Source organism: Diceros bicornis, chromosome 17 (assembly GCF_020826845.1).
Source record: "Diceros bicornis minor isolate mBicDic1 chromosome 17, mDicBic1.mat.cur, whole genome shotgun sequence".
In the NCBI taxonomy this organism is placed as follows: domain Eukaryota; kingdom Metazoa; phylum Chordata; class Mammalia; order Perissodactyla; family Rhinocerotidae; genus Diceros; species Diceros bicornis.
This window is the reverse complement of record NC_080756.1, coordinates 52,590,349-52,616,958: the sequence shown is the minus strand read 5'-3', so window position 1 is coordinate 52,616,958 and position 26,610 is coordinate 52,590,349. Positions and strand designations below refer to the sequence as shown.

At 34.5% G+C, this 26,610-nt stretch overlaps 1 protein-coding gene across 7 annotated transcripts in view; it reads left to right on the top strand.

The window, feature by feature from the left end:
* Nucleotides 1-20,758, top strand: part of CLEC2D (C-type lectin domain family 2 member D) — a 36,167-nt gene extending 15,409 nt beyond the window's left edge. For 4 of the 7 annotated variants that reach the window (XM_058558833.1, XM_058558829.1, XM_058558832.1 and 1 more), the window contains 4 exons: nucleotides 3,937-4,041; nucleotides 13,317-13,501; nucleotides 17,913-18,016; nucleotides 19,839-20,758. In XM_058558833.1, coding sequence (XP_058414816.1) covers nucleotides 3,937-4,041; nucleotides 13,317-13,501; nucleotides 17,913-18,016; nucleotides 19,839-19,977 — 533 coding nt within the window. In that variant the 3' untranslated portion in view covers nucleotides 19,978-20,758. Of the gene's footprint in view, nucleotides 1-3,936; nucleotides 4,042-9,470; nucleotides 10,611-11,684; nucleotides 11,793-13,316; nucleotides 13,502-17,912; nucleotides 18,017-19,838 lie in introns of those variants that run through there. The other 3 variants (XR_009222589.1, XR_009222587.1, XR_009222588.1) reach the window with 3 other exon arrangements.
* The last annotated feature ends 5,852 nt before the right edge of the window (nucleotides 20,759-26,610 follow it).

Below are 26,610 nucleotides of genomic sequence, written 5' to 3'. Positions count from 1 at the left end.
GTCAAAATACGTGAGGCAAAAGCTGAAGGAGAAATAGATGAATCTGCAAGGAGAAATAGATGAATCCACCACTATAGCTGAAGACTTCAATACCCTCTATCAGAAATGAACAGATCCAGCAGGCAGAAAATCATAAGGACGTAGTTGAACTAACAGCACCATCAACTGGATATAATGTAATCGACATCTACAGACTACTTCATCTAACAACAGTGGAATACACATTGGTCTCAAGGTTATATTGAACATCCACCAAGTTAGACCACATTCTTGGCCATAGAGCACACCTTAAAAACATGAAAAAAATAGAAATCACACAATGTATGCTCTCAGACCATAATGGAATTAAACTAAAAGTTAATAACAGAAAGATAGCTGAAAAATCCAACATACTTGGAGATTTAACATGTTTATAAATAATATATGAATCAAAGAAGAAATTCCAAGAAAATTAAAACACCTTTCAAACTAAATGAAAATAAAAATACAACATCAAAATTTGTGGAATACAATGAAAGCAGTACTTAGAGGAAATTTATAGCATTGAATGCATATATTAGAAAAGAATAAACCTCTAAAATCAATCATCTAAGCTTTAACCTTAGGAAAATAGAAAAAGAAGGGGAAATTAAATAGAAGGTAAGCAGAAGAAGAAAAATAATAAAAATTTGAGCAGAAATCAATGAAATTAATGTCAGAAATTAATAGAGATAATCAATAAAACCAAAAGCTGGTTCTTTGAAAGATCAATATAATTGAGAAGACTCTAGCCAGCTAAATAAGGAAAGAATAGAGAAGACGCAAATTAATCATATCAGAAATTAATGAGGTGACATCACTATAGAAACCACGGACATCAAAAGGATAGTAAAGGAAAACTATTAACAACCCTAAGCCTATAAATTCAATAATTTAGACAAAATGGACCAATTCCTTGAAAGACACAATCTGCCAAAACTCACACAATAAGAAATAGACAATCTGAATAAGCCTATACCTGTTAAAGAAATTGAATCAATACTTAATAACCTTCTAAAACAGAAAGCAATAGGCCCAGGTGGTTTCATTGGTAAATTCTCTCAAACATTTGAGGAGAATATTATACCAATTCTGTACAAACTCTTCCAGAAAATAGAAGCAGAGGGAATACTTTCTAACTCATTCTATGAGGCTGGCATTATGCTAACATAAAAACCAGACAATGACATTACCAGAAAAGAAAGCTACAGACCAATATCTCTTATAAACATACATTAAAAAATCACCAATAAAATATTAGCAACTCAAATCCAATAATACATAAAAAGAATTATATGCTACCATCATTGGGATTTATCGCATATATGCAAGGACATTTCAACATTTGAAAATTCATTAATGTAATCCATTAGGCTAAAGAACAAAAATCCTGTGATCATATCAATGATGCAGAGAAAGCATTTGACAAAATTTAACACCCACTCATGGTAAAAACTTAGAAAACTAGGAATAGAGGGAAACCTTCTCAAATTTATTAAGAACATCTAAAAATACATCTATGGCTATCATCATACTTAATGGTAAGAAACTAGGTGCTTTCCCACTAAGATCAGGAACAAGGCAAGGATGTCTGCTCTCACCATTTGTATTCAACATTGTATTCGAAGACCTACCTAATGTAATAAGACAAGAAAAGATGTATAGATTGGGAAGGAAGAAATAAAACTGTTTTTATTCACAAATGATATCACTGTCTATGTAGAAAATCCTAAAGAATCAACAACAACAAAAAAACTCCTGGAGCTAAGAATTGAGTATAGCAAATTTTCAGGATACAAGGTTAATATACAAAAGAGTAATTAAATTAAAGACACAATGGAATTTTAAATTAAAGACACAATGCCAGTTACATTAGCACTAAAACAAATAAATTCTTGGATAAATTTAACAAAATATATATAAGATTTTATGAGGAAAACTATAAAACTTTGATGACAGAAATAAGTGAAGATCTAAATGGAGATATATTCCATGAACATGGATAGAAAGACTCAATATTGTCAAGATGTTAATTCTTCCCAACTTAATCTATTGGTTCAATTCAATCCCAATCAAAATCCCAGCAAGTTATTTTGCATATATCTACAAACTGATTCTGAAGCATACAGAAAGGCAAAAGACCCAGAATAACCAACACGATATTGAAGAATGAAGTTGGAGGATTGATGCTACTTGACTTCAAGACTTACTATAAAGCTACAGTGATTAAGACTGTGTGGTATTGGTGAAAGAATAGAGAGATCAGTGGAAGAGAAAAGAGACCCCAGAAGTAGATTCATTCATAGTCAACTGATTTTGATAAAGGAGCAAAGGCAATGGAGAAATATTAGTCTTTTCAACAAATGGTGCTGGAACAACTGGACATCCATATGCAAAGAATAAATCTAGACCCAGATCTTACACAAAAATTAAAATGGGTCAAAGATATAAATGTGAAATACAAATCTATAAAATTCCTAGAAGATAACATAGTAGAAATTTTAGGTGATCCTGGGTTTGGTGATGACTCTTTAATACAATGCTAAAAGCATTATCTATGAAAGAAAAAAATTAGTAAATTGGACTTCATTAAAATTAAAAAACTTCTGCTGTGTAAAAGACACCATTAAGAGAATGAAAAGACCGGGGAAAATCTGCAAAACATATATATGATAAAGGACTCTTATCCAAAATAGATAAAGAATGCTTAAACTCAACAGTAAGAAAACAAAAGCCCAATTAAAAAATGGATAAAAGATCTGAACTGACACCTCACCACAGAAGATATACAGAATGCAAATAAGCACATTATGTTCAATGTCATACATCATTAGGGGATTATAAATTAAACAACAATGTGATAGTGCTACATGCCTGTTAGAATGACTGAAATCCAAAACACTGACAACACCAAATGCTCGTGATGATGTAGAGCAACAGAAACTGTCATTCATTGCTGGTGAAGCGCAAAATAGTACGGTCACTTTGGAAGACAGTTTGGCAGTGTTTTACAAAACTAAACATAACGCTTACCATATGATCCAGCAATCACACTCCTTGGTATTCATTCATATGAATTGAAAACTACAACCACACAAAAAATCTGAACATGAATATTTATAGCAGCTTTTTTTATAATTGCCAAACCTGGGAGCAATCAAGATGTCCTTCAATAGGTGAATTCATAAACTGGTACATCTATACCCAGGTTATTATTAAGTGATAAAAAGAAATGAGCTATCAAGCCACAAAAACATATGAAGGAATCTTAAACGTTTAGTGCTAAGAGAGACAAGCTAATCTGAAAACGCTACCTTTGACAGAGAAGGAAGCCTACTATCCCGCTCAGAAGCCCTCCATGTAGTCTCTGCTGTTTGCTTTTCTCTCCTCCTAAGAATAACACTAATTCGACTTTTATGGTAATCATTTTCCTGCTTTAGTTTTGCCTTTTTAAAAAAATGCCTTTTAAATCCCTTTTAATCAATCGCTTGATCACTTTTTACAACTTACTTTACATTTTTTTTTTAAGGAATCAAGATAATTTATTATGTGGAATTTTCAACAGTCCGGATTTTGTTGATTTCGTCCGTGTAGTTTAATTGACATGATTCTCTCTCTCTTATATTTCTAGTAAATTGGTAGCTGGATCTGAAGGTTTAATCGGATTTGTATTTATTTTTTGGGAGCAGTGCAAGGTTACTTCATGTGTTGTATGCTCAGGATCAGTTTTAACTTGTGTGAACAATTTAACTCTGGAGACAGAATTTGAAATTCATAGCATGACAGGCCAATTGCTCCCTCTGGTGAAAAGGAAGAGATTAAGCGGAAGTAACATTTTGATGGTTAATGGTTAACGTTTCTAGTAGTCTGATGTTTGTATTTAATGTAAAAAGTAATGTCTTTCAATAATTTTTCCAGGTTATCTGCCTTCAAAAAAGCATTCCAGTAAAGTTATCCCAAATCTGCTCTTGGTTTTGGTCATGTGTCTAATAATAGCGTGTGGAGCGACTACTGCTTTGTTAGGTAAGTGAATTATAATCTTTGTTAATCTAGAGAATTCCACTTAGCAAAAGAAGAGAAGACTTCTTGGTAATTTTTCTGTTCTTTACGCTTCCTAGTAATTTTTTTTAATTTCACTAATTGAGTTAAACTCCAGTAACCATATAAGAGGGATCTAAAAATTTAATTGTGTAAGATAGGGGTCACGTTATTGCAAGTTTAATGGAATGACCAGAGGCTGCAGAAGGTAGAAACCAATTACTAGTCATATTATGCTTTAATTTATATTATTGCTAGGCTGTTTATCATGTGGTTTTACTGTATATATACATTTTTTCTCTCAGAAATTACATTTTCAAAGAAAATTACTTCAAAGTCATTATGCGTAGGTACTGATGGAGGTCATGTCAAAGTAGAGCAGTAGCAGCCTATGTATATGATTTATGAAATTGTATTTATGCTGAATATTGGACAAGAATTCAGTATGTATTTTTTAAACAGTATATTCTTTTAACAATATACAATCTGAGATGATAGTCAAAAGAAGAGAGGACCAAAAAAAAACATGGTGGCTTACAAAACATGGTCTTCTTTGACCCCTCAATAATCCTGAGATGAGTGAATTAGACTGTGGGGTTGCTCTTTTCTGTCTTGCTCTAGAATATCTTTGGCTTCTGCAGGATGTCACTATTAAGCCTGGGTTTCCTGAAGGAAAGGAAAAGAGTGCACTGAGGAGGGATGTGCTACATTTTAAGGCCTAGAACAGAAAGTGGCATACATCCCTTCCACCTGAATTTCATTTGTGGAAATTTAGTAACCAAGCCACACATAAATGAAAAGAAGTATGGGAAATGTGAATTTTCCCAAGTTCTGCTAACTTGTTATGGAAGGAGAAAAAAACAGATTTTGATAGACAACTTTAGTCTCTTCCAAAATCACATATAATTTTAAACTCTAATCATCTTCAAACTTTCCATAAATTCCCAGGAGAAGTAAAGACCTGCTTTTTGAAATAAGAAAAAGTCACCTCCACTAATTCACCATCCAGTGATCATGGTCTTATTTCTCTTTCTCTCATTCCATTCTACTATATGGAGACAAAAATATTTATTAACAAAAGACATTCAGAAACAGATATTAGGTCAAGAACTTGTAAACATTGATTATGAATGTAATTTAAAAAGAAAGCTCAGGAAATAACTGTAAGTAAGAAATTAAAAATTATCATAATCTACTGTACTGAGTATATCATTCCAGATCTTCCTTCTATGTTTTAGACTTGGTGGGGGCGCTTTTTCCTGTACTTTTTTTGATGTAGTAAAACATGCGTAACATAAAAATGACCATTTTAAGTGTGCAATCTAATTGCTTTAAGTATAGTTACCATATTGTCTAACCATAACCCCTATTCAGGTCCAGAAATTTTTCATCATTCCAGCAGAAAGTCTGTACCCATTAAACAAACCATCAATTCCCATTCCCCTCCTGCTTCAGCCCCTGGTAATCATTATTCTACTCTATATCTAATATTTTCTAATGTTTCTTGTGATTTCCTCTTTGATTCTTTGGTTATTTAAGAGTGTGTTGTTTAATTTCCTCATGCATGTGAACACTCCAGTTTTCCTTCTGCTATTGATATCTAGTTTCACTCTATCATGATCAGAAAATATACTTTGTCTGATTTAAATCTTTAAAAATTTCTTAAGATTTGTTTTATAGCCTAACATATGGTCTATCCTAGGAAATGTTCCATGTGCACTTAAAAAAAAAAAAGTGTGTTCTGCAGCTGTCCAGTGGAATGTTCTGTGTATGTCTGTTAGGACTAATTGGTCCATAGTATTGTTCAAGATCTCTATGTCTTTATCAATATTCTGTCTAGTTGTTCTATCCATTATTGAAAATGTGATATTGAAGTCTCCTACTATTATTGTGTTGCTGTCTATTTGTTTATTCAATTTTGTCAGTGTTGGCTTCAATATTTTAGAGCCCTGATATTTGATGTATATATGTATATGGTTGTTATGTCGTCTTGGTGACTTGATCTTTTTATCAATATATAATGTTCTTCTTTTTCTCCTGTAACAGTTTTTGACTTAAAGTGTATTTTCACTGATATTAGTATGGCAACCCCAGTTCTATTTGTGTGGAATATCTTCTTCCATCCTTTTACTTTGAATCTGTTTGTGTCTTTGGATCTAAAGTGAATCTCTTATAGAGATTGTGGTTTCTTTTTTTTTTTAAATCCATTCTACCAACCTATACCTTTTGATTGGAGAATTTAATCTCTTTACATTTAAAGTAATTACTGATAAGGAGAACTTACTTTAGCCATTTAGCCATCTTGTAATTTGTTTTCTGTATGTCTTAAAACTTTTTTCTTTCATTCCTTCAATTTCTGCTTTCTTTAGTGATTAGTTGATTGTGACACATTTTGATTCTCTTTTAATTTAATTGTCACACTTTATGTTATTGAAGTTATAAACTACATCTTTATACATTGTATTTTGAATGACATAGATTTATAAATTTTTATGCATTTATCTTTTGAATCCTGTAGAAAATAAAAAGTGGACTTACAAACCAAAATTACAATAGTATTGGATTTTATAATTGTCCATGCATTTACTTTTACTGGAGATCTTTACATCTTCATATGGATTCTAGTTTCTGCCTAGTGTTCTTTCATTTCAGCCTGAAGTATTCCCTTTAGCATTTTTTTGTAGGGCAGGTCTAGTGGTAGTCAACTCTCCCAGCTTTTGCTTGTCTGTAAATATCTTAATTTCTCTCTCAATTTTGTAGGACACTTTTGCTAGCTATAGAATTTTTGTGCCCCTTATTTTCTTTTAGCACTTTAGCTATGTCATCTCACTGCCTTCTGACCACCAAAGTTTGTGTTGAGAACTTGTCTGACAATCTTATTGAAGACCCCTTGTACATGGTGAATCATTTCTCTCTTGCTAAGTTAAGATTCTCTCTTCGTCTTTGACTTGACAGTTTGATTAAAATTTGTCTCAGTGTGAGTTTTGTTGTATTTATCCTACTTGGAGTTGGTTGTGTTTTGGATTTGTAGGTTCATGTATTTCATCAAATTTGGGAAGTTTTCAGCCATTATTTTTTCTAATAATTTCTCTTTCACTTTCTCTCTCTCCTCTTCTTCTGAGACTCCTATGATGCATATGTTGGTTTGCTTGATGGTTTCCAACAAGTCCCTTAGTCTCTTCACTTTTCTTCATTTTTTTTTTCTCTCTCCCTAAGACTTGATAATTTCAATTGTCCATTCTTCAAGTTCACTGAATCTTTTTTCTGCTGCTTAGATCTGTTGTTGAATCCGGCTAGTGAAATTTTCATTTTAGTTATTATACTTTTCAGCTCCAGAATTTGTTTGATTCCTTTTTATAATTTCTATCTTTTTTGATATTTTCATTTTGTTCATGTATGTTTTTCCTGATTTCCTTTAGTCTTTGTCCATGTTTTCACTTAACTCTTTTAGCATATTTAAGAGAGTTGATTCAAATACTATATCTAGTAAGTCAGATGTCTGGGCTTCCACAGAGGCAATTTCTGTCAATTTATTTTTTACTTTTGAATGGGCTATAATTTCCTGTTTTTTTGTATTCCCTGTAACTTTTTGTTGAAAATTGGGTATTTAAAAAAAAATCCCACCTCTCCCAGGCTTTGCAGATTGGTAGCCTTTCATCATTTATCTTGGATTTTCTGAGCCTAGGAATCAAGGTGAAGTGAAAGTTCAAGGTTTTTTCCAGGTCTTTTCTGATTGTGCATCTTTCCTGGGCCTATATGTGGCTTTCTAAATTCCCCCATATGCATAATTGCTTTTGAGTGTTAATTTTCCAAAGAGTCTCAATCTAGTTTCTCCTCAGGATCTCAGATGGTCTATTGTATTTCTCCACCTGCATTCTCTTGTCCCAGGCATTTATGGGTCTGTAATTCCCTTGCAGCTTTCACAAACAGTGCCTGTTGCTTTTTCTGTTTGATGCCCAGGTTAGGCAAAACAGAGACCAGTCCTTCAGGCCACACCCAGATTGGTTAGAACATTGCAAAAAGCTCTGCTCTCTCCATTTTGAAGGAAGGAACAGGGAACTGGTCTACCTCATTCTTCATGCCACCCTAGTCAGAGGGTATTGCAAGGGTGAATAAAAATACCACAAAATTTTCCTACCATTTGAAGATGGCTTTTTCTTGATTGAGTGTTTGCTTGGTTTTTGTAAACCTTTGACTATTTTCCAGAGGTCTTATAAGATTAGTTCAGCCAATTTCTTGGGTTTTTTTTGTTTTTTATAAAATGTTTTTGTGGAGGAATGAGGGCTTGGAGCTTGCTGGTCCACCATTTTGCTGCCTTCCAGTCCCAGGGGGCTGCTTTTTAGGAAGATACGCAAGTGCACACTCCCTGCAACTGTTTCTCTTTTTTGCTACAGTAATTTGTAAGAATTGCTATGATTAAAAAAGTCTATTGGATTAATATATAGTTTTATCAGGAAAAGGTCTGCTGTTGAGGTATAGCCCAGACAAACTTACGTGTCCCAGGAAACAGTGATAGTTCACACTAGGTCAGACTCCTTGATAAGTCTTGATATTAGTAGAATAATACAGAAAAGTGTAACCTTATAATTTAAAACAAAATTAATGATTTAATTCAAACACAGGTAATAACTTATTGAAACATATGCTCATTTCTGCCTATATTTTTATGTCTTTTCTCATCCTCACCACATCTAAATATATACTTGTTCATTCCTTATCAAATTTCTCTTAGGTCACCAAGTTGCCAGCCAAATTATAAATTCGTCAGAGTATAGAGTTTAAGAGCATAGATTTGAGTGTAGATTCTGGACTTAGACTGCTTGGGCTTGAATTCCAGATCTTTTACTTGTGAGGCTTTCTAACTTTGGACAACTCTAATAACTTTTCCATTCTTCAGTTTACTCAAAGTTGCAATGATTAAATGAATTTGCATATGGTTAAACTTGGACAACATTTGGAGCACAGTAAGTATATAGTGAATATCATTATTTGTCAGAAAATTGAAATTATTTTCAGTTAAAATATAATATTACAGCTATAAGCATATTGCTAAAAAAGTCAAAATTTTCTAAAATCACATGAGTTCATAATGTAGTGAAATTTGATGAAAATCAGAAATGGTTAAATAATTGTCCCAAAGTTATATATTTCATATATAGCATAGACAAGATTCTGACTCATTATTTTGAATTGACCAGAATTTACTCCCTTTTAAAGCAAATATATTTTCAGACAAATTTATAAAGTGCTTCTATTTTTTAGGAATAATATATTAATTAATACTGGTTGCACCCTTTGAATTCTTGTAGCATTATTTATTTTTTATTTACTTATTTATTTTTTTTTGAGAAAGATTAGCCCTGAGCTAACATTCATGCCCATCTTCCTTTCCTTTATATGGGACACTGCCACAGCATGGCTTGACAAGTGCTGTGTTGGTCCGTGCCAAGGATCTGCACCTGTGAACCCCTGGCAGCTGAAGTGGAGCACGCGAACTTAACTGCTACACCACCGGGCTGGCCTCCTGTAATTATTTATTTTTTTGTGTATCTTTTATGTTTGCTCTTACCAACTTGAGGGAAAAATATTATTTTTTCTGTATCCTTAGGCCTTAGCCCATTACCTGGTACAGAGTAAATGTTCACTAAATGATCACTGATTGAAAAAGTTTCTAATAGTTTATCTATTTAAATATCTAGGATTCATTTTCCAATTTTCCAACTTCTCTAACCATACTAACCATACTAAAATTTTGAATAGAGACTTTTCCTTCTACAAGTTAGAAAGGGATTGTAGTTGAGTGGTTAGGCACATACGTATTACACCACCAAACTATCTGTGTTCAAATCCCAAATCTGCAAATATCTGCTGTGCAACTTTGGGAAAATTCCTTCACCTCCTGTTCTTAATTTCTTCATCTGTCAAATGGGCATGATAAATCCACCTGATATAGTTGTTATGAGGATAAATAAGCTAATATAAAGTACATAGACCCATGCTGGGTATCTAATAATATATTTAAAAGACAATTTTTATGATTTTATGCTTTGGTTTTCTTTTGTATGTTCTATAAGACCATTATAGCTGATGTCTGGCAGGCAAATTTTCCAATCTTGTGTAGACTATACTATTTATTTATTTTTGTTCTTAATTTCTCATATTATTTTGACTGAAAACTTATTTTGGGACCTATGGTACAAACCACTCAGCATGATATGTCATGTAAATAACTTTCTAATAGTCCCTACCTTTACCTGTGACTTTTGCCCTTATTCAGCCATACTGTAAGTTTTGAAATCTGTGACTTTGCCTTCTGGTGTCAGTAAGAGATTATACAGGATTTCTTAGTTGAAAAGGTTCTGCTTTTCAGTATCTGGGTTGCAAAAGGCCATTAGCAGACAAGAGGCAAAAAACTTACCCTTAGCTCTATAGTGGAAAAGTAACGGAACAAGTAATTGCAAATTTAGTGTATTAAAATGCTATTAAGATTAAATAACTTGATGCATATATAGTTATTCGACCGTACCTGATAAAAATAAAGCCTTCAAAAACTATTTGCTGCTGTTTTTATTACCATAATCAACATTACCACCACCATTATCATCCTTAGTGGAAACGTTATAAGGTTACAGATAAAGAAAAGATAGAAGAGGTAATAATTAACCTATCATGGTCACCCTTGGTTTAAAGATTTCTCAGCGTGATATTTGCTCGAGATCAACCCTGGACAGAAACCCTGAGCAGAGTGATTACTCATCACTTTCTCTACCTAAACTGAACTTTGCAAAACAAATATCATGAAGAGAGAAGACTTGTTTGGATTTGGTCAAGATGTTAGTCATCTGGTATATGCAGCAGTCTCTTGTCTTGTCTGTCCTAGCTAAGGACAAAGATGTGATTTTACTTCCACAACACACATGCTGCATGAATAAGAGCAGATCAGACGGTTGGGGATGGGGAGAGAGGGAGAGAGAGAGAATGTTTTTTTGTTTGATAGATATAGCCAGTTTTCTTAGACAACAGATTCTTTCTTGGATCACATATCCTGGAAGCAACTTAGCTGTGAAGATGCCCTTGTAGCTTGAAACATGCTTGTACTACATCTGACATAAACTAACCTATGACACAAAAAACTACAAGGACATGTCTCTCAATTCTACCCCAATCTGGCCTCAAAGCCAACCCCCAGTTACCACATCCACAGGCAATATCATAACCGAGGCTTCAAATTCTGCTTACAAATCTTAGAGTTAGCCGTAATTGAACTATTCCATGCTCTAGGAGATCCTCATTTCTCTTGTAATATTTTTATGATTCCACAGAGGATGGTCTATTCTTGCCATTCTGTAACCAAAAATAAAATATCTTATACATTGATGAAGCAAAAATAAATTGTTAAGGTTGTAGAGATTTAAATCAACAGTACCTATTTAATAAAGGAAAAAAGGACAAACTGGAAGGAGGCAATTTTTTCTGTTGTAAATACCTCAATATTAATCAAAAAATGTTTTTTGAAACACATTTTAAATCTATAGCCCTCATTTCTTTAAATAATCATAAGAACTTAATCGATACTTGTGACTGCCTTCCTTCGTTACCTATACTGCATTTCTCTTCCTTTCAACTAGCACTTTAACTGGAAAAGATTCCTCATGAGGAGTCAATAGCTACAGTCATCTTCTAATGTGGCCCTCGTCTTTAAACTGGTTGATATAGAAGCAGAGATGGAACAGTAGGTATGCACAGATTTGGAGAAAGGCAGTCTGCCTTCAGGTATAGTCCTAGAAATTATACACCATCTCTGATAGGTATAAGTTGGTATCCTGCTTGTGGTGGGTCCCTTAGAATACATATTTTCCTGGTGTTATGTGATTAGACATTCAGAATACATAAATGATTATCCATAGCCAGAAGTTGTTTCTGATAGGAGGCAAATCTAAGGGGTCTCCATGGAAATTATGCTACGATTACACAATTCCTTACCTGCCACAGACACTGTCAAAGCTGTCAAGTTGAAACAGTCTTTCACAAATACTTCAAAACAGTCACTTGCTAGCAGCTCAGTAAAGACCATCTGGAAAGACTTTCCTTGCTCTGAATTCCACTTGAAGAGAGCATCTCTCCTGGTTGTATGGGAAGTGTATCAAAAAAGCCTGACCAATGGAGTATTGTTGGCTTCAAAATATAGAGAGCCTCACAAAATTTCTTTAGTTGAAAGAAGCTCCTTAGTAGAAGGCAGCTCAGGGTACAACTACTTATTTCATCTTCATGGGACTATTTACACATGTATCTGACCATTTCTTTTCAAGAAACTTTACTCACAGAAGGTATCTACACCTTATCCCTCATTTTATTTACTAAGGCTTCTAGAGCACTTGAAGAACTATCTGTTCTCTAAGGCTGACCAAATGTTGCTATTGATGTATCTGATATTTTAAAGAAATGTGGCATTGCTGAAATCCAAGCAGAAAGGTACTTGATTCAGAGTTTAAGGCATTATTAACTCCTTCTTCAGCTCATCCACTACTTAAGGCATTAGAGTGAACCTCAGCTTTGCCATTTACTATGTAATGTATGCAACAACTTTCAGCATCATATTCTTCATTTAAAAAGTGAGGATAATACATTTAGTATTTCACAAGACTATTGGGAAATGTATTAGAAAGTACTTGGTAATGTAGGGGATCAGAATTTGCCACTCCAAAATGTGTCTCTGGCATGAGGATTATTTTGGGCTGGTTACTTTTAAAAACTGCAGACAGAGGAAATGCTCTGAAAACCAATTAAAAGTAGAAGTTACCCTTTGTAAGAGACATTTACATTGTAAGGGAAATTTCCATTTGCAAAGGAATCTCCTTCTCTGTACCAGGAAAAAGGGCAGATGACTTTATCTCTAGAAACTCTTATCAATGTGGAAGGTGAAGATTTACATCTATATAATAATCTTATTCTTGTTTACTGTGCTTTTTTGGTAATCTTCCCTAACTGACTCCCTCCACTCCCAACATCCTCCTTTGTCTTTAGCTGAAGATGGTATTTAAGATGAGATCCTCCACCATTTTGACAAGTTGCTCAGTTTTCCTGAGTCTCTCCTATGTATACATGTTATAAAGCTTTGTTTGATTTTCTCCTGTTATTCTGTCTCATGTCAATTTAATTAGTAGCCCAGTCAGAAGGACCCAGAGTGGGTAGAGGATATGTCTTCCTCCTCTACAGTAATATATATAGGAAAATATAAAAGTAAGTTTTTTTATTTTCAGTAACTAGAACTATATGCAATGAAAAGCCATCAGAATGTCTTGAAGCTGCTTGCCCAGAAAGCTGGATTGGTTTCCAAAGAAAATGTTTCTACTTCTCTGATGACACCAAGAATTGGACATTCAGCCAGAGGTTTTGTGACTCACAAGGTGCAAATCTTGTTCAGGTTGAAACTCTCCAGGAATTGGTAAGAAAATAGTTCTTGCTAGGATAAAAAATTTGGCTCTATGAAGACACTATGTCATTCTATGTGAGAGTGTCTAAGATACAGGTTTAGACACTTGCCAGGCATTGATTTTTCAGCATAAAGAGAGGGGAATCCAGCAGGTGCTACATTCTGCAGTGGGCTATTTGCAGTTACCTTAACATTCATAGCAGGAAGATAGCCAGTGCCTTCTTTGACTTATCAGCAGGAACTGTGAAAATGGAGATCAGAAAATTAAAGGTGGAAACATAATTTTAAATTTGCACGAAGTTAATAACATCGCTTCAAAATAAATCATGTAGGAGTGACGTCTGAGAAGTTGGTGGAATGGAAAGCTCCTGAAATCTGTACCTCCACCTAAACAACTATTGATCTTGCAGAAACTCTCTAAAGTAACTAATTTGAAACTCGGGAGTCTAGCTGAACATTTGCAGCATCCAAAGGAGTACTTGATGAAGAGGTCAATAAATTTCAGTTAATTTCATTGAATCTCAGCCTTCCCACTCGGTAGTGGCTACTATTCCCCACACCCCACCATGGCAGGGAGTATGGGGACTACTTTTCATGTTCCTGCTATAGATTACTGGAGCCAGAGTGGGCAATAAAAACCTTGTTCTCCAAATATTGGGGTTATATGTTGTTATTCTAATTGCTACTTTTCATTGCTGAGGGGCAGGCAAGGAGGCAGGCTGCCATTTTTTTCAACCCCCACCAACTGAAGTGCCTTTTGTGGGATTTAAAGGAACAGCACTTGGTTTTTCTCCTTTTGGGAACTAGGAATTTAAGAAAATCTTTGGCAGATAACTGGCTGATCACAGAGATAACAGAACAGATATTTCAGTGACCACACAAAACAGGGAATACACATTATGCAAAAATAGTTCAGAAAAGTCACAAATAAATGGCTCCATACCTCAATAATCAAAATTCAACAATCTCTGAAAAGCAGGAGAATTAGATTCCCAGAGTTACCACAACAAAATACTCATAATGTCCAGTTCTCAACAAAAAATTACAAAACATACAAAGGAATAGGAAGGTATAGCCCATTCACAGGAAAAGATGTCTGACAGAAACTTTCCCTGAGGGAGGATTGACATTGGAATTATTAGTCAAAGATGTTAAATCTACTGTCTTAAATATGTTCAGTGAGCTAAAGGTAATAATAGACATAAATCTAAAAGAAATCAGGAAAATAATATAGAAATAAAATGAGAATATCAATAAAGAGGTAGAAATTATAAAATGGAACCAAATAGAAATTCCCGAGCTGAAAAGTACAATAACTGAAATGAAAAGCTCACCAGAAGGGTCAACAGTGTATTTGAACAAGATGAAGAAAGGACCAGCAGCCTTGAAGATAAGAAAATTGAAAGTATCCAATCTGAAGAACAGAAAGGAAAAAGAATGAAGATAAATGAACATATCATGAAGGAACTATAGTAAACCATCAAGTAGACTAACATACCAATTATAGAAATCCCAGAAGAAAAAGAGAGACAGGAGTAGAAAAAACACTTAAAGAAATAATGGCTGAAAACTTCCCAAATTTGAGGAAAGAGATGAATATACATGTCCAAGAGGCTCAAACAAATTCCAGTCAACATAAACTCAAAGAGAACCACATTAAGACAAATTAGATTCAAGCTGTTGAAACCCACAGAGAAGTCTGAAAGCAGCAAGAGAGAAGCAACTGGTCATGTACTTGTGAGCCTTAATAAGATTAACAGCTGATTTACCCTGAGATACCATGGAAGCCAGAGAGCAGTAGGATGTCATGTTTAAAGACCTGAAATAAAAAACTGTTAATCAAAAATTCTGACAAATGTTATTGCAATAAAAAAGTAAATTAATTATAAAACAAAAAAGAATTCTGTATTTCGCAAAACTGTCCTTCAGAATGAAAGAGAAATTAAGACATTTCTAGATAAACAGCAACTGAGGGAGTTTCTTACTGGTAGACTTATCCTACAAGCAATTATAAAGGCTAAAATTAAAGTACATTAGACAGTAACTCAGAGTCAAAAGAACAAAGAACACTCATAAAGGTTACCACATAGATAAATATACAAGTCAGAATTATTGTACTTTTAGTTTAGTTTGTAACTTCTCTATTTTCATATATAATTTAACAGGCAAATTCGTAAAACAATAATTATAAATCTATGTGAATGGACATAAAATGCATAAATATGTAATCTATGACAATAATATAAAGAGAGATAGTTGGAAATGTATGGGGCAAAATGTTTGTATACTATTGAAATCAAGTTCATATTATAAACTAGGTTGTTAAAAGTTTAAGGTATTAATTGCAATCCCCAAGGTCTCCACTAGTAAAACTACTAAAAAATATATACAAAAGGAAAGAAGAAAGAAATTAAAATGGTACATTACCAAAAAATCAACTAAATACAAAAGAATGCAGTGATACAGGAATTGAAGAATAAAAATCATATAAGATATATAGAAAACAAATAGACAAATGGCAGAAGTAAGTCCTTCTTTGTTAGTAATCACATTAAATATAAATGTATGAAACTATTCTATGAAAAGGCAAAACCTAGAGAATTGATTAAAAAAAAACAGAATCCACCTATAAGCTCTCTACAAGAGATTCACCTTAGATATAAGGACACAGAAGTTGAAAATAAGAGGATTGAAAAAGATTCCATGCCAAGTAACCGAAAGAGAGCTGGGTGGCTACATCCTTGTCAGACTTGTAGACTAAAGCAAAAAAGTTTACAAGAGACAAAGAAGGATATTACATCTTAATAAAAGTTTTGGTATAGCAAGAAGATCTAATAATTATAAACATATGTTTACCTAATAACACAACCCCCAAATAGATGAAGAAACATTTGAAAGAACTGAAATAAAAAATAGAGAGTTCTACAATAATAGTTGGAGACTTCAATACTTTACTTTCAATAATGGATAGAGTAACAATAAGGAAAGAGAGGTCTTGAACTGCACTCTAAACCAATTAGACCTAATAGACATATGTAGAATACTACACTCAACAACAGGAGAATACATATTCTTCTCAAGTGCACATGGACCATTCTCCAGGATGGACCATATGATAAGCCACAAAACAAGTCAATAAATTTGAAAAGATTGAAATCATACAAAGTTCCTTTTGCAATTATAGTGGAATAAAACTAGAAATCAATAACAAGGAAAACTGAAAACTTCACAAATGTGCAGAACTTAAACAACTCACTCTTAAACATCCAATGATAAAAAAAAAAGAAAAGAAAAAATCCCAAGGGAAATTAGAAAATCCTTGAGACAAATAAAATGAAAGCATAACATATCAAAACTTAAGGTATGCAGTGAAAGCAGTAATAAGAGGCAAATTTACAGCTGTAAATGCATAGCCTTAAAAAGAAGAAATCTCTCAAATCAATAACCCAATTGTGTACCTCAAGGAACTAAAAAAAGAAAAGTAAAAATAAAAGTCATCTTTATGACTTCAAAAAAAGTAAAGATTTTCCTAAGAAGTTACTAAATCCACTAATCATAAATGAAAATTATGCATTTAATTATATTAAAATTAATACCTATAATCATAAAAAGACACTATAAGTGTTGACAAGTGTAGCAAAGGAAACTGGTCCACACTGCTGCTATAAGTGTAATTTGGTACAATTACATTAGAAAAGTGTTTGGTATCATTTGGTAAAGCTGACAATAAGCATGCACTGCGGCCTAATACAGTCGTCCCTCAGTATCCACAGGAGATTTGTTCCAGGACCTCCCATGGATGCTCGAGTCCCTTATATAATAAGGAGTAGTATTTGCATATAACCTCTGCACATCCTCTCGTATACTTTAAATCGTCTCTAGATTACTTCTAATACCCAATGCAATGTAAATGCTATGCAGATAGTTATTATACTGTATTGTTTAGGGAATAATGACAAGAAAAAGACGTCTGTACATGTTCAGTACAGATGCAACCATTGTAGGCCTTTCGATCTGTGGTTGCTTGAATCTGTGGAAGTGGAACCCGTGAACATGGAGAGCCAACTGTAATTCTATTGCAGGACAGGTTCCAAGAATGTCATAATAGCATTCATAATAATTTGAAACTTGAAACAACCCTAGGGTCAACCAATAGTAGAATAGATAAACAAATTGTGGCATAATAATATAAAGGGGTACTACGCTGAAATAAAAGCAAAGTTATCAAGTATTTCTCTCAGTTTTGATCTTCTCTATGTATGTATGATAATAAAGCATACCTATCTTCTATGTATTATTACACAATACAAAATTAAAAAGAAGAAAATTACAAGAGCAGTTAAGACTATAGCATAGATGCAACATTTCTTCAGGGAGAGGCTAATGACAGAATAATGAATATCATCCTTGTGTTTTCTGAAAGGAGTTTCTATTGAGGTATAAAGGCCCCTCTGACCACTGGATTGGGTTGAGCAGAGAACAAGGCCAATCTTGGAAATGGACAGATGGCACTGAATGGACCAGATGGTAAGTTTTGAAAACATGGCAGCAATATTTGTATTTGAATTTACTTTGCATGAAACCTAGTGTTCTTCAGTTATATACTCTAAAAATTATTTTAAGATTAGTCATAAAGAAAGACAGTGCCAACTTGTATGTTGCAAAGGTTTTGCAAGCTCCTTGAATCAACCCACAGCCTATCACAGGAGGCATGGTGAGGTAGAATGACTAAGAACTTGATTCCAGCCTCATCTATGTCATTTACCAACTCTTTTGCTTTGAGCACAGCACACATCTTTATCTAAGTTTCTTACCCCTATAACAAAATCAATGGTACTTGCCCTATTGATTTCACAGAGTAGATGTGAGGGCCAGAGGTTTTGATGTATATGACTGTACTTTTCAAACTTTAAAATATTATATAAATGCAAATTAAATTACTATATACAACTACCATTGCATCAATCTTCAGCCATTTACAGGGGGATTATGAGTGATGGTAATAATACTTATTATTTACAACAAGATCATAGTTACAATGTTTAGGACAGGTAAAGTTTGACATTGTTGAGTTTACTTTCAATTGTATATGCATAAGATCTTTATATTACCGAAAAGATTTTGAATAATGCTGGGAAAGTTGGATTCAGACAATTTCACTAAATCACTGCTTGTCTGAGGACATTTTCATTTTTGATGATAAAGTAGTCAACATTGGAAAGATAACTTTATTTAGTGAAAAGGGCACTGGACTGGACATTGGTAAGTTTGAAATCTAGTTCTTACTCATTAGCTTTTTGAACTCTGACAGATAGTAAATTTTAGGAATCAAAGAGAACTTATATTTACACATTGTTGTATCTGCAGTGCCTAGCACATTGTGCATGCTTCATAAATATTTAGAATTAACCTCTATTTCTTCCTTTACAATACTGAAAAAGTAATATTAACTCCTTCTAATCCTCAAAGGGTTTTAAGGATCAAATACATTGTTAACTCTCCAGTTGTTGAAAACTGTTCATCACTATAAAAATGAAAAATATTATATTTATTAAGGCCTAGTATATTTCAACAATTAGCAATCATATCAGACTATCGCAATTTCATCAAGTAATAAGGAGACATTGACAATCTGAATGCTGACCCAAATGTCTGTGTCAGGCCATTTAAACTTGGCTGAATAGCACTGTAGTTTCAGGGAAACTACGAAACTAGCAGGGAAGTAGGAAGACTATGACGAAACATGGGGCTTAGAAAAAGCTGCTGAGGTCTTCAGTTATTTAAGGAAGCAGAATACTGCTGACACTGTGGAGAGAAAACAGATGTCTGACCTCTTCTATCAGCCAAGTGAGGCTTGGGATGTAGTTGAAATAAAACTATGCTTATGGACACAAAATAGTTTTGATTTACTGTCCCTATAGCTGATTTATTGTATCTCCAGCTAATCAAAGCCCATTGACTCGTTACTGATCAATACATAAGGCAGGAGAAAATCAGGGCCTAAGAACAACAGAAATTATCTGTAACATAGCAGCATTTTTTCACTCTTTTCTTTCCCAAAGAGAAGAAGGTGGAAATAGCCTAGGCCCTGCTGTTTTATCGATCCAGGTATGAATCCTAGTTTTACTTGTTATAGGATCTTGGGGAATTCAGTTTCTTTAGCTATAAAAAGGGATAATAATACATATCTCACAGGGTAATTTTTAAGGTTAAAGGGATGATACATATAATGCATCTTATATTGAGAAGCTGAAATAATGTTGGTTTCCTTATTTTCTCATCTTTATTCTCTCTGTTTTTGAAGAAGTGTCCAGTAGCCAACTGATTGATTCTGCTTCTTCTATTGCAGTTTTCCAATCACAGGAGGAGGGGAGTGTGCCTATTTGAATGATAAAGGTGCCAGTAGTGCCAGGCGCTACACGGAGAGGAAGTGGATTTGTTCCAAACCGGACACCTATGCCCAGATGAGGAGTCAAAGCCCTAACTGATATATGTATATGTATATGTATATATGTGTGTATATATATATATACATATATATATATATGTATATATATATATAATTTATATACGAGGGAGGGGAGACAAGAAGAAGACTTGTATTTCACTGAAGTGGAATCAAAAGATTGTACAATGAAATATTATTCACAAAATTATTTCTAGTATAATTCTGAGTAAACACCTTGACAGGCAATAAACATCAAATATGTTACAGTTACCTCTTGTTCCTTAGGGTTAATTCCAATTACGTAAAAGAGAATTGGCATTCTGTTTTCAGTAATTGCTCTTTTGAAATTAGTGTTTTACCACAATATGTGTGAAAATACTTTTAAAACTGTAAAGTGGCATATTATTAAAATATACCTAAATCAAACTAAAACATAATTCATTTTCTACTTTGTAGTATGTAGAATCAGATTGACATATGAAATGTGATATTTTATACCTTTGAAATCTTTAGAGGGATAGATGTTTCCAAAACTCAAAACTACTATTGAGAGACTGAAACACTGACCAATGTTAAAATTCTATTATCATGTGCAAGAAATATCAGAAATCAAAAATAGTAGCCTCTGGTAAGGCAAGAAGTAAGGAGGCCTGTCACTTTCTATACTACTGTGTAACTTATTTTTTTTAAATAAGTATGTACATGTACTTGCTATGTATATTTTTTTAAAAAAAGGAAAAATAGAAATTTTTACTAATTTAAAATCCATAGGTATCTGATTTCTTGGCTGTGCTAAGGTAAAATTCGATAGTACCAAAATAAACCTGTTTAGTGAAACTAAAGTATGTTTAATGAATTGGCTCTTGTCAATAATCACATATTTTCTGTTAAAAAAATTCCACAATTCAGCAGATACATGTGGCCCTTAATTCTGTGTTGAACATTAAAATATCAGGGTCATAGTTCAGAAATACATTCTCAGGTATTTGCCTTTTATCAACACTTTCTTTTGTTTTTGTATCAAAATCTGGTCACCAATGAGGGCTCACTTTAAATATATATATATCTCAGTAAGATCACCATATATCAAACAGTCAAGGCAATCTAATTTTCCTACAAGCCTAGTGTGACAGAGCTCCTCAACACATAAACTTTATAAAAATGTTTTTTTTCCTGAGATCTGGTATTTCATACAAGTGAGCCAACATTATATTATTCTAACAAAGCTCTCTTTTAGCTCTATTCTATTTGTTTATGGAAAACTAATAAAGAAAAATACATTCATTTTGGGCTTCAGATCTTAGCCTCTAGCTGAAGAAATTACGGAATCTTTATGGTATGGTGGTCGGTTACACAGTCTGTGGGCCACAGATTTAGCTACCACTGCCTACCTGTGTACACTCTGAGTGGAGAGTGGCTGCTTCCAGTTCTCTTGAGTATGTGTCAGGTTACAGAAAACATCTATTTTCACCAATGATCTTAAGATATGATGGTATGTTAGTGTTTGAAGGAGCCAAATAAATATTTACAATTAGTCTACCTTTCACATTTTTAGTCAAACGGTAGAGATTTGCAAAGGAACCCTACCACACATGGGGACCAAGAAGCCTTAATGAAGCATCAGCAAGAGTGGTGGCCTATAGCAGAGCCTGCTGCATGGCAAAGACTCAGGCGACCCTAGAGTTGCCTCACCAGAAAGCCGTCTCATCCCAGGAAATGAGTTCATAGTCAAAAATTAGCAAACGTATCAGGAGGATCAGCAACATGAAAGAAAGTCTACAATCTCCATCAACAAAATAATTGCACCCGAGGAGATAAAGCTCATCAACAATTTGTAAAAATAAATAAATAAATAAACGAACAAACAAAAGAAAAACAACTTCAATCTCCCCCCAAAAACTTTCAAAAGGATTATATTTATTCTTCCTGAGGAGATGAAGTACAGTATAAAACAGGCAAAAACAGTGTAAAAAAGATTTTTATTGCAATCTTAAAAGCAAAAAATTGAAGTATTGCTTGTATTGAAGTATACTCAATAGGAAGGCTAAATACAATGACCTAGCTGACAAACAAAATAAAGGAGTAGCAGATTGGGTTGAAGATTTCCCCGAGAATTCAGAATGAAGAGATGCAGCGTTGACAAATATGAAAAAACTAAGACACGGGTGATTGATGGAGAAACTAAAATATTCATCTACTAGGAGTGCTAGAAGGGCACAATAAAGAAAGGAGAGAAGGGCAACTGTCTGAAGAACTTACAAGGTGCGTCTAATACCATCACCGGGCCTGAACCATGGGTTTCTCAGGCCAATGTTGAGAACACTGTACTACCAGCACAGGGAATATATTTGCTATGATCCTCAGGAGACTATTTGGGAAAAGAGAAGAGGGAAAAAAAAAAAAAAAAGAGAAAGTGCATACAGGGGTTGATCGTAGTTGCTGCTGTAAAAACTATTGTTATGTGAAAACAAACATGGTGAAATAATTTCTGTTCACAGTAGGGTCTTCAATGTGGAAATTGGATAGAATAGTATGTAAAGTAGAATTCAAAATCATAAGCTTCATCCTACGGAATATGGGTGGCCAAGAAAACACATAGCTCCTATGATTTTATCAGTTTCAAAACATGCACAGTTTTATTTTTTATGGTTGATTGTAATGGTAGAGAAAGGGAATGAGAAACTAGCAAAGACTTTGAGCAATCTCTGATAAATTTGAAATGCTGCCTTATTAGCATTTGTAAACCCCATCTGGGAGAGTCAACAGAAGCAACAAACAGGAGGATGACTATCAGAAGAACCCAAGACCATGTAAGTAACGACCCGAAACAGTGTATTACAAAATAGAGGAAACAAGAACAGATGAATTTTTAAAATAACTAAATAGAACTTTTAGAAATGAAAAATCTAATAGTTAAAATTTTTAATGAATTGCATGAACAATTGATTAAATTAAACTGAAGAGATAATTAATATGCTGGAATTTAAACCTTAGGATAATAAAGAGATTAAAAAATACATAAGACATTTAAAAACCTTGGGTGATAGAATGAGAAATTCCAGAAAACATCTAATAAGAATTCCAGAAGAAATAAATGAAATAAAAAGATAAGAGAGAGGCAATATTTGAGGAGTCAATAACCTAGAATTTTCCAGAATCCTCATTATTGGCTAATAAAAATATAAAGTGTTTACAATTACGTTTAAGAAAAATTTGTCAATATCTAATAAAGTTGAAGAATGTGCTTATACTATAAGCTTGTAATCATACTTGCAGTTTTCTACTGGAGAGAAATTCTCAAGCTCCTATGCAGTAATGCACCTCGCAGCATTGTTTGTGATAGTGAAAAGACAGAACCATATTAACTGAGTCTTTCACAAGAAAAGTCTTTTGACATACTCTGCTTTTATACATTAGAAAATCTGCATTTAGTCATGAGGGACTGTATACTACTAAAAATTAAAACAGACAAAATTAATTAAAACAAATTTTATCTGGGGAAAAAGCTTGTTAATAGAGTTTAAAATAATATATATGAATTAATAAGTAAAGACAGATAATTTTATAAAGGTCTGCTGAAACAACATGCTCAGAATAAAGCTAATAAGTGCTATTCAGAAGAGTGTCCCATTCAGACCCTGATTCAAAATCAGTTATGTAGTTATATTACGTACAATTCTAATGGGTTTGATTATTTGGCTAGTTCACAAACTATAAATAGTAGATTAGAAGTAGGTATGAAAATGTGTCTAGAGAGGAACATGAGACTAAGCAGGAAGGGCAGACAGCTGAGAGAAAAAACAAATAAAAATAAGAAGATATATTTAACAAAAATCTTGTCACTTTGAGTCCCTTAGTTTGGAGGTGTATAGCAGTATGCATCTCTATTTTTCTTGAAGTCTTCACTATATTACAGTATTGTTTAAAAATCTATGTTCAAAGTGGATCGTTAACACAAATTTCATTTTGTTCCACATGCCCTGTTTACGGCAGTAGGTTGAGAAGAGTGGAATAAAGTGTGGAGACGATATACACACCAGTGAAGAAAGATGAAGGGAAAAGCTATACTGGTTACACTGACAGTTTGAACTCAAGGCATGGTGTTGGGTAGGATAACTTCAGCAGCCATATGCCCTAAAAGTGTTATGATTTTTCCCAGAGTAACACCTTGGGGTGGGGGTGAGATGAAGTTCTGCTTTAAAGAAATAAGAAATGACATATGGAGCGGATTTCGAGAGAAATGGAATATCTTATGCACTGTGAACTTCACCTTTAAGTTTCTCTGTAAATCTTAAGTAACACATATATGTCCTGCTAATGCTTTGGAACGAATGGATTTATTATGGTACAATGGTATTGAGTCCTGCTCCAAGGATGTCATGGAGTGAAAGTAAAAATTACTTGGCTAAGAGCTAAGTTCCAGCGCTTTGCCACAGGACTAAGGAGATATAGATCGAAGCCTTCTGTGAAGAACAGGTCACACTTCATTTGAGAAACAACAACAACAAAACTCTCCTAACTTGGGAAAAAAAAGCAAAATTAAATTCTTAGCATTTCTGATAGCATATTTGAGCAATTTTCTGACAGTCTTTTTGAAAGAAATAATCATTTAATATTTCTGCTAACTGACCCCTATGAAGCCTAGGAGATGATATTTTATTATACTTCTATCTAATAGATCTATGGAGTTTAAAAAAAACCTTCAGGATATGTTGGATTTCCTGGAAAAAGAAGGGAAAGAAGATTGTTCTATGGAAGGAGCTGTGGGACAGAAAGACAAAAAATTTTGTGTTAGAGCAATACAGGGTAAGGTTATTTGGAAAAGGAGATTATTTGGAAGCTACTTGACTTCTTCTCCCTGAGAAATCACTTCCAAGCTTGCTTTCCGGTTTTCTTTCATTTTAATAAAACAATGACTACTCACAACCAACCTATGAGTGATGAGACAAAAATACAGCTTCCACTTCTCAGAAAGCCCTCCTCCACTCCTCCATACCCTCCACCCCCTGTCAAGTTATGTTTTCTGGTTAATTCCTACTCACTTCAAATTTATCTTAGGCTTTACCTCCTCAGGTCAACTCACGCTGACCCTCCAGTGTAAGCACTTCCAATGGAGAGACCTGTCTGTTTTGTTTCCCAGGAGCCAAAAACAGTAACAAGTATGTAATCCCTCCATGAACGACTCAAAATACCCTTCTTACAATGGATTATTTGTTTTTTTGTTATGTCACAGAAAAGAACAACATAAAAATAGGATTGTAAAGAAAATTTCTTTCCTAACTAGTTAAATAAAGACTAGGGATATTTTCAGTCATGTATTCAAGTCCTCATCAGTTTCAATTTGGATCCTGAATCATGACTATGCAGTATATTTTTCTTTACAGATTGTTCTGCTTTTCAGCTGTACTTCACCTTTCTTTAAAAACTCGTAGCATGTTTTCTTGTAAGGCTTCATCTCTGACGGACAAAGTTGAGCTCTAGAGACCTCTGGTGGCAAAATGCAAATAAGATAATGAGAAGATGGTCAGCATGGTGTGGCTTGAGCAAAACTGCTAAGAATGTTGTGTGTTTCTGTTGCCCTTGAACACTCTTCCTTCCATGTTACTTTCAGTTTTGAGTACCCACTTCGAAACTCTGACGCTCCCGCCCTGCCTCTGTTGTCTTCTACCAGCCCACTCTTTTCAACAAGGTGGCTCTTATCATATTTTTCTCCATCATTAGCCATTCCATCCAAACTTGTTTTATACCCTATTCCCTAAGAGTTTGGCTCTTTGGCAGGAATAAAACAATCAATGGATTCAAGCTAACTGATTTATCTCCTAAATAAGTTAACATACAGTACTGCCTAGAAAAGTTAAGGATCCTTTTGGGTTAAAGATGAACTGCTATAATCATGATTGCACTGTAATTATTACAATTATCAGCTATTTTGGCGCTCCTTTTACAGCATACCTCTTCAAAAGAGATGTCTATAATGCCCGTCTTCACCTAACTCTCCTCGCGTTCTCTCTTGAACTCATTTGGATGTCTGTTTTTTGTTTTTTTTTTCCCTACCATTTCACCAAAACTGCTCTTGTCAAGGTCACCAGTGACCTCCATAAGTCGAAATCCAAGCTAACATCTCCCTCTCCCCCCTCCTCCCTCTGTCTCTGGCCCGCTGCCTCGCTGGCCCAGATGCAACCAGCCTCGCTCCCACCTCCAGTTAGTAGTTCGGAGGAGGTGGGACCAGGTCCTGAGCTCGGGGCAGGAGAATGGTTCAGGGCCTGGGAAAGGCCTCGCAGCGCCAGGAGAGCTACAAGGAACCCTGCCTGCGGGGCAAGGGAGGCGCTGGGCTGAACCAAGAAGTTTCTCATTTTCTTCCCCATTCGAGTCCCTGCTTGAGAGCAGAGCGGAAAGCGCGCCAGACCAGGAGGGGCGAGTGGGAGGAGAAGCCGTGGGAGAGCGCAGAGCCCTCGGCAGCAAATGGACTGTCCAGTCCCTGCGAGAGCAGAATGTCCCACCCACCTAGCCACCCCAGCTCCCGCACCTGCTGCACCCCCGCTTCCGCAAAGAGAAAAAAGCTGAAAGCCAGTGCACCACTTCCTCAAGCTGAGACCAAAGACGTTGTTTCTTCCGTTGACAATTCTGTACAATCTTCTACTTGTACAGAGACACTGATCTCTCTACCTGGAGT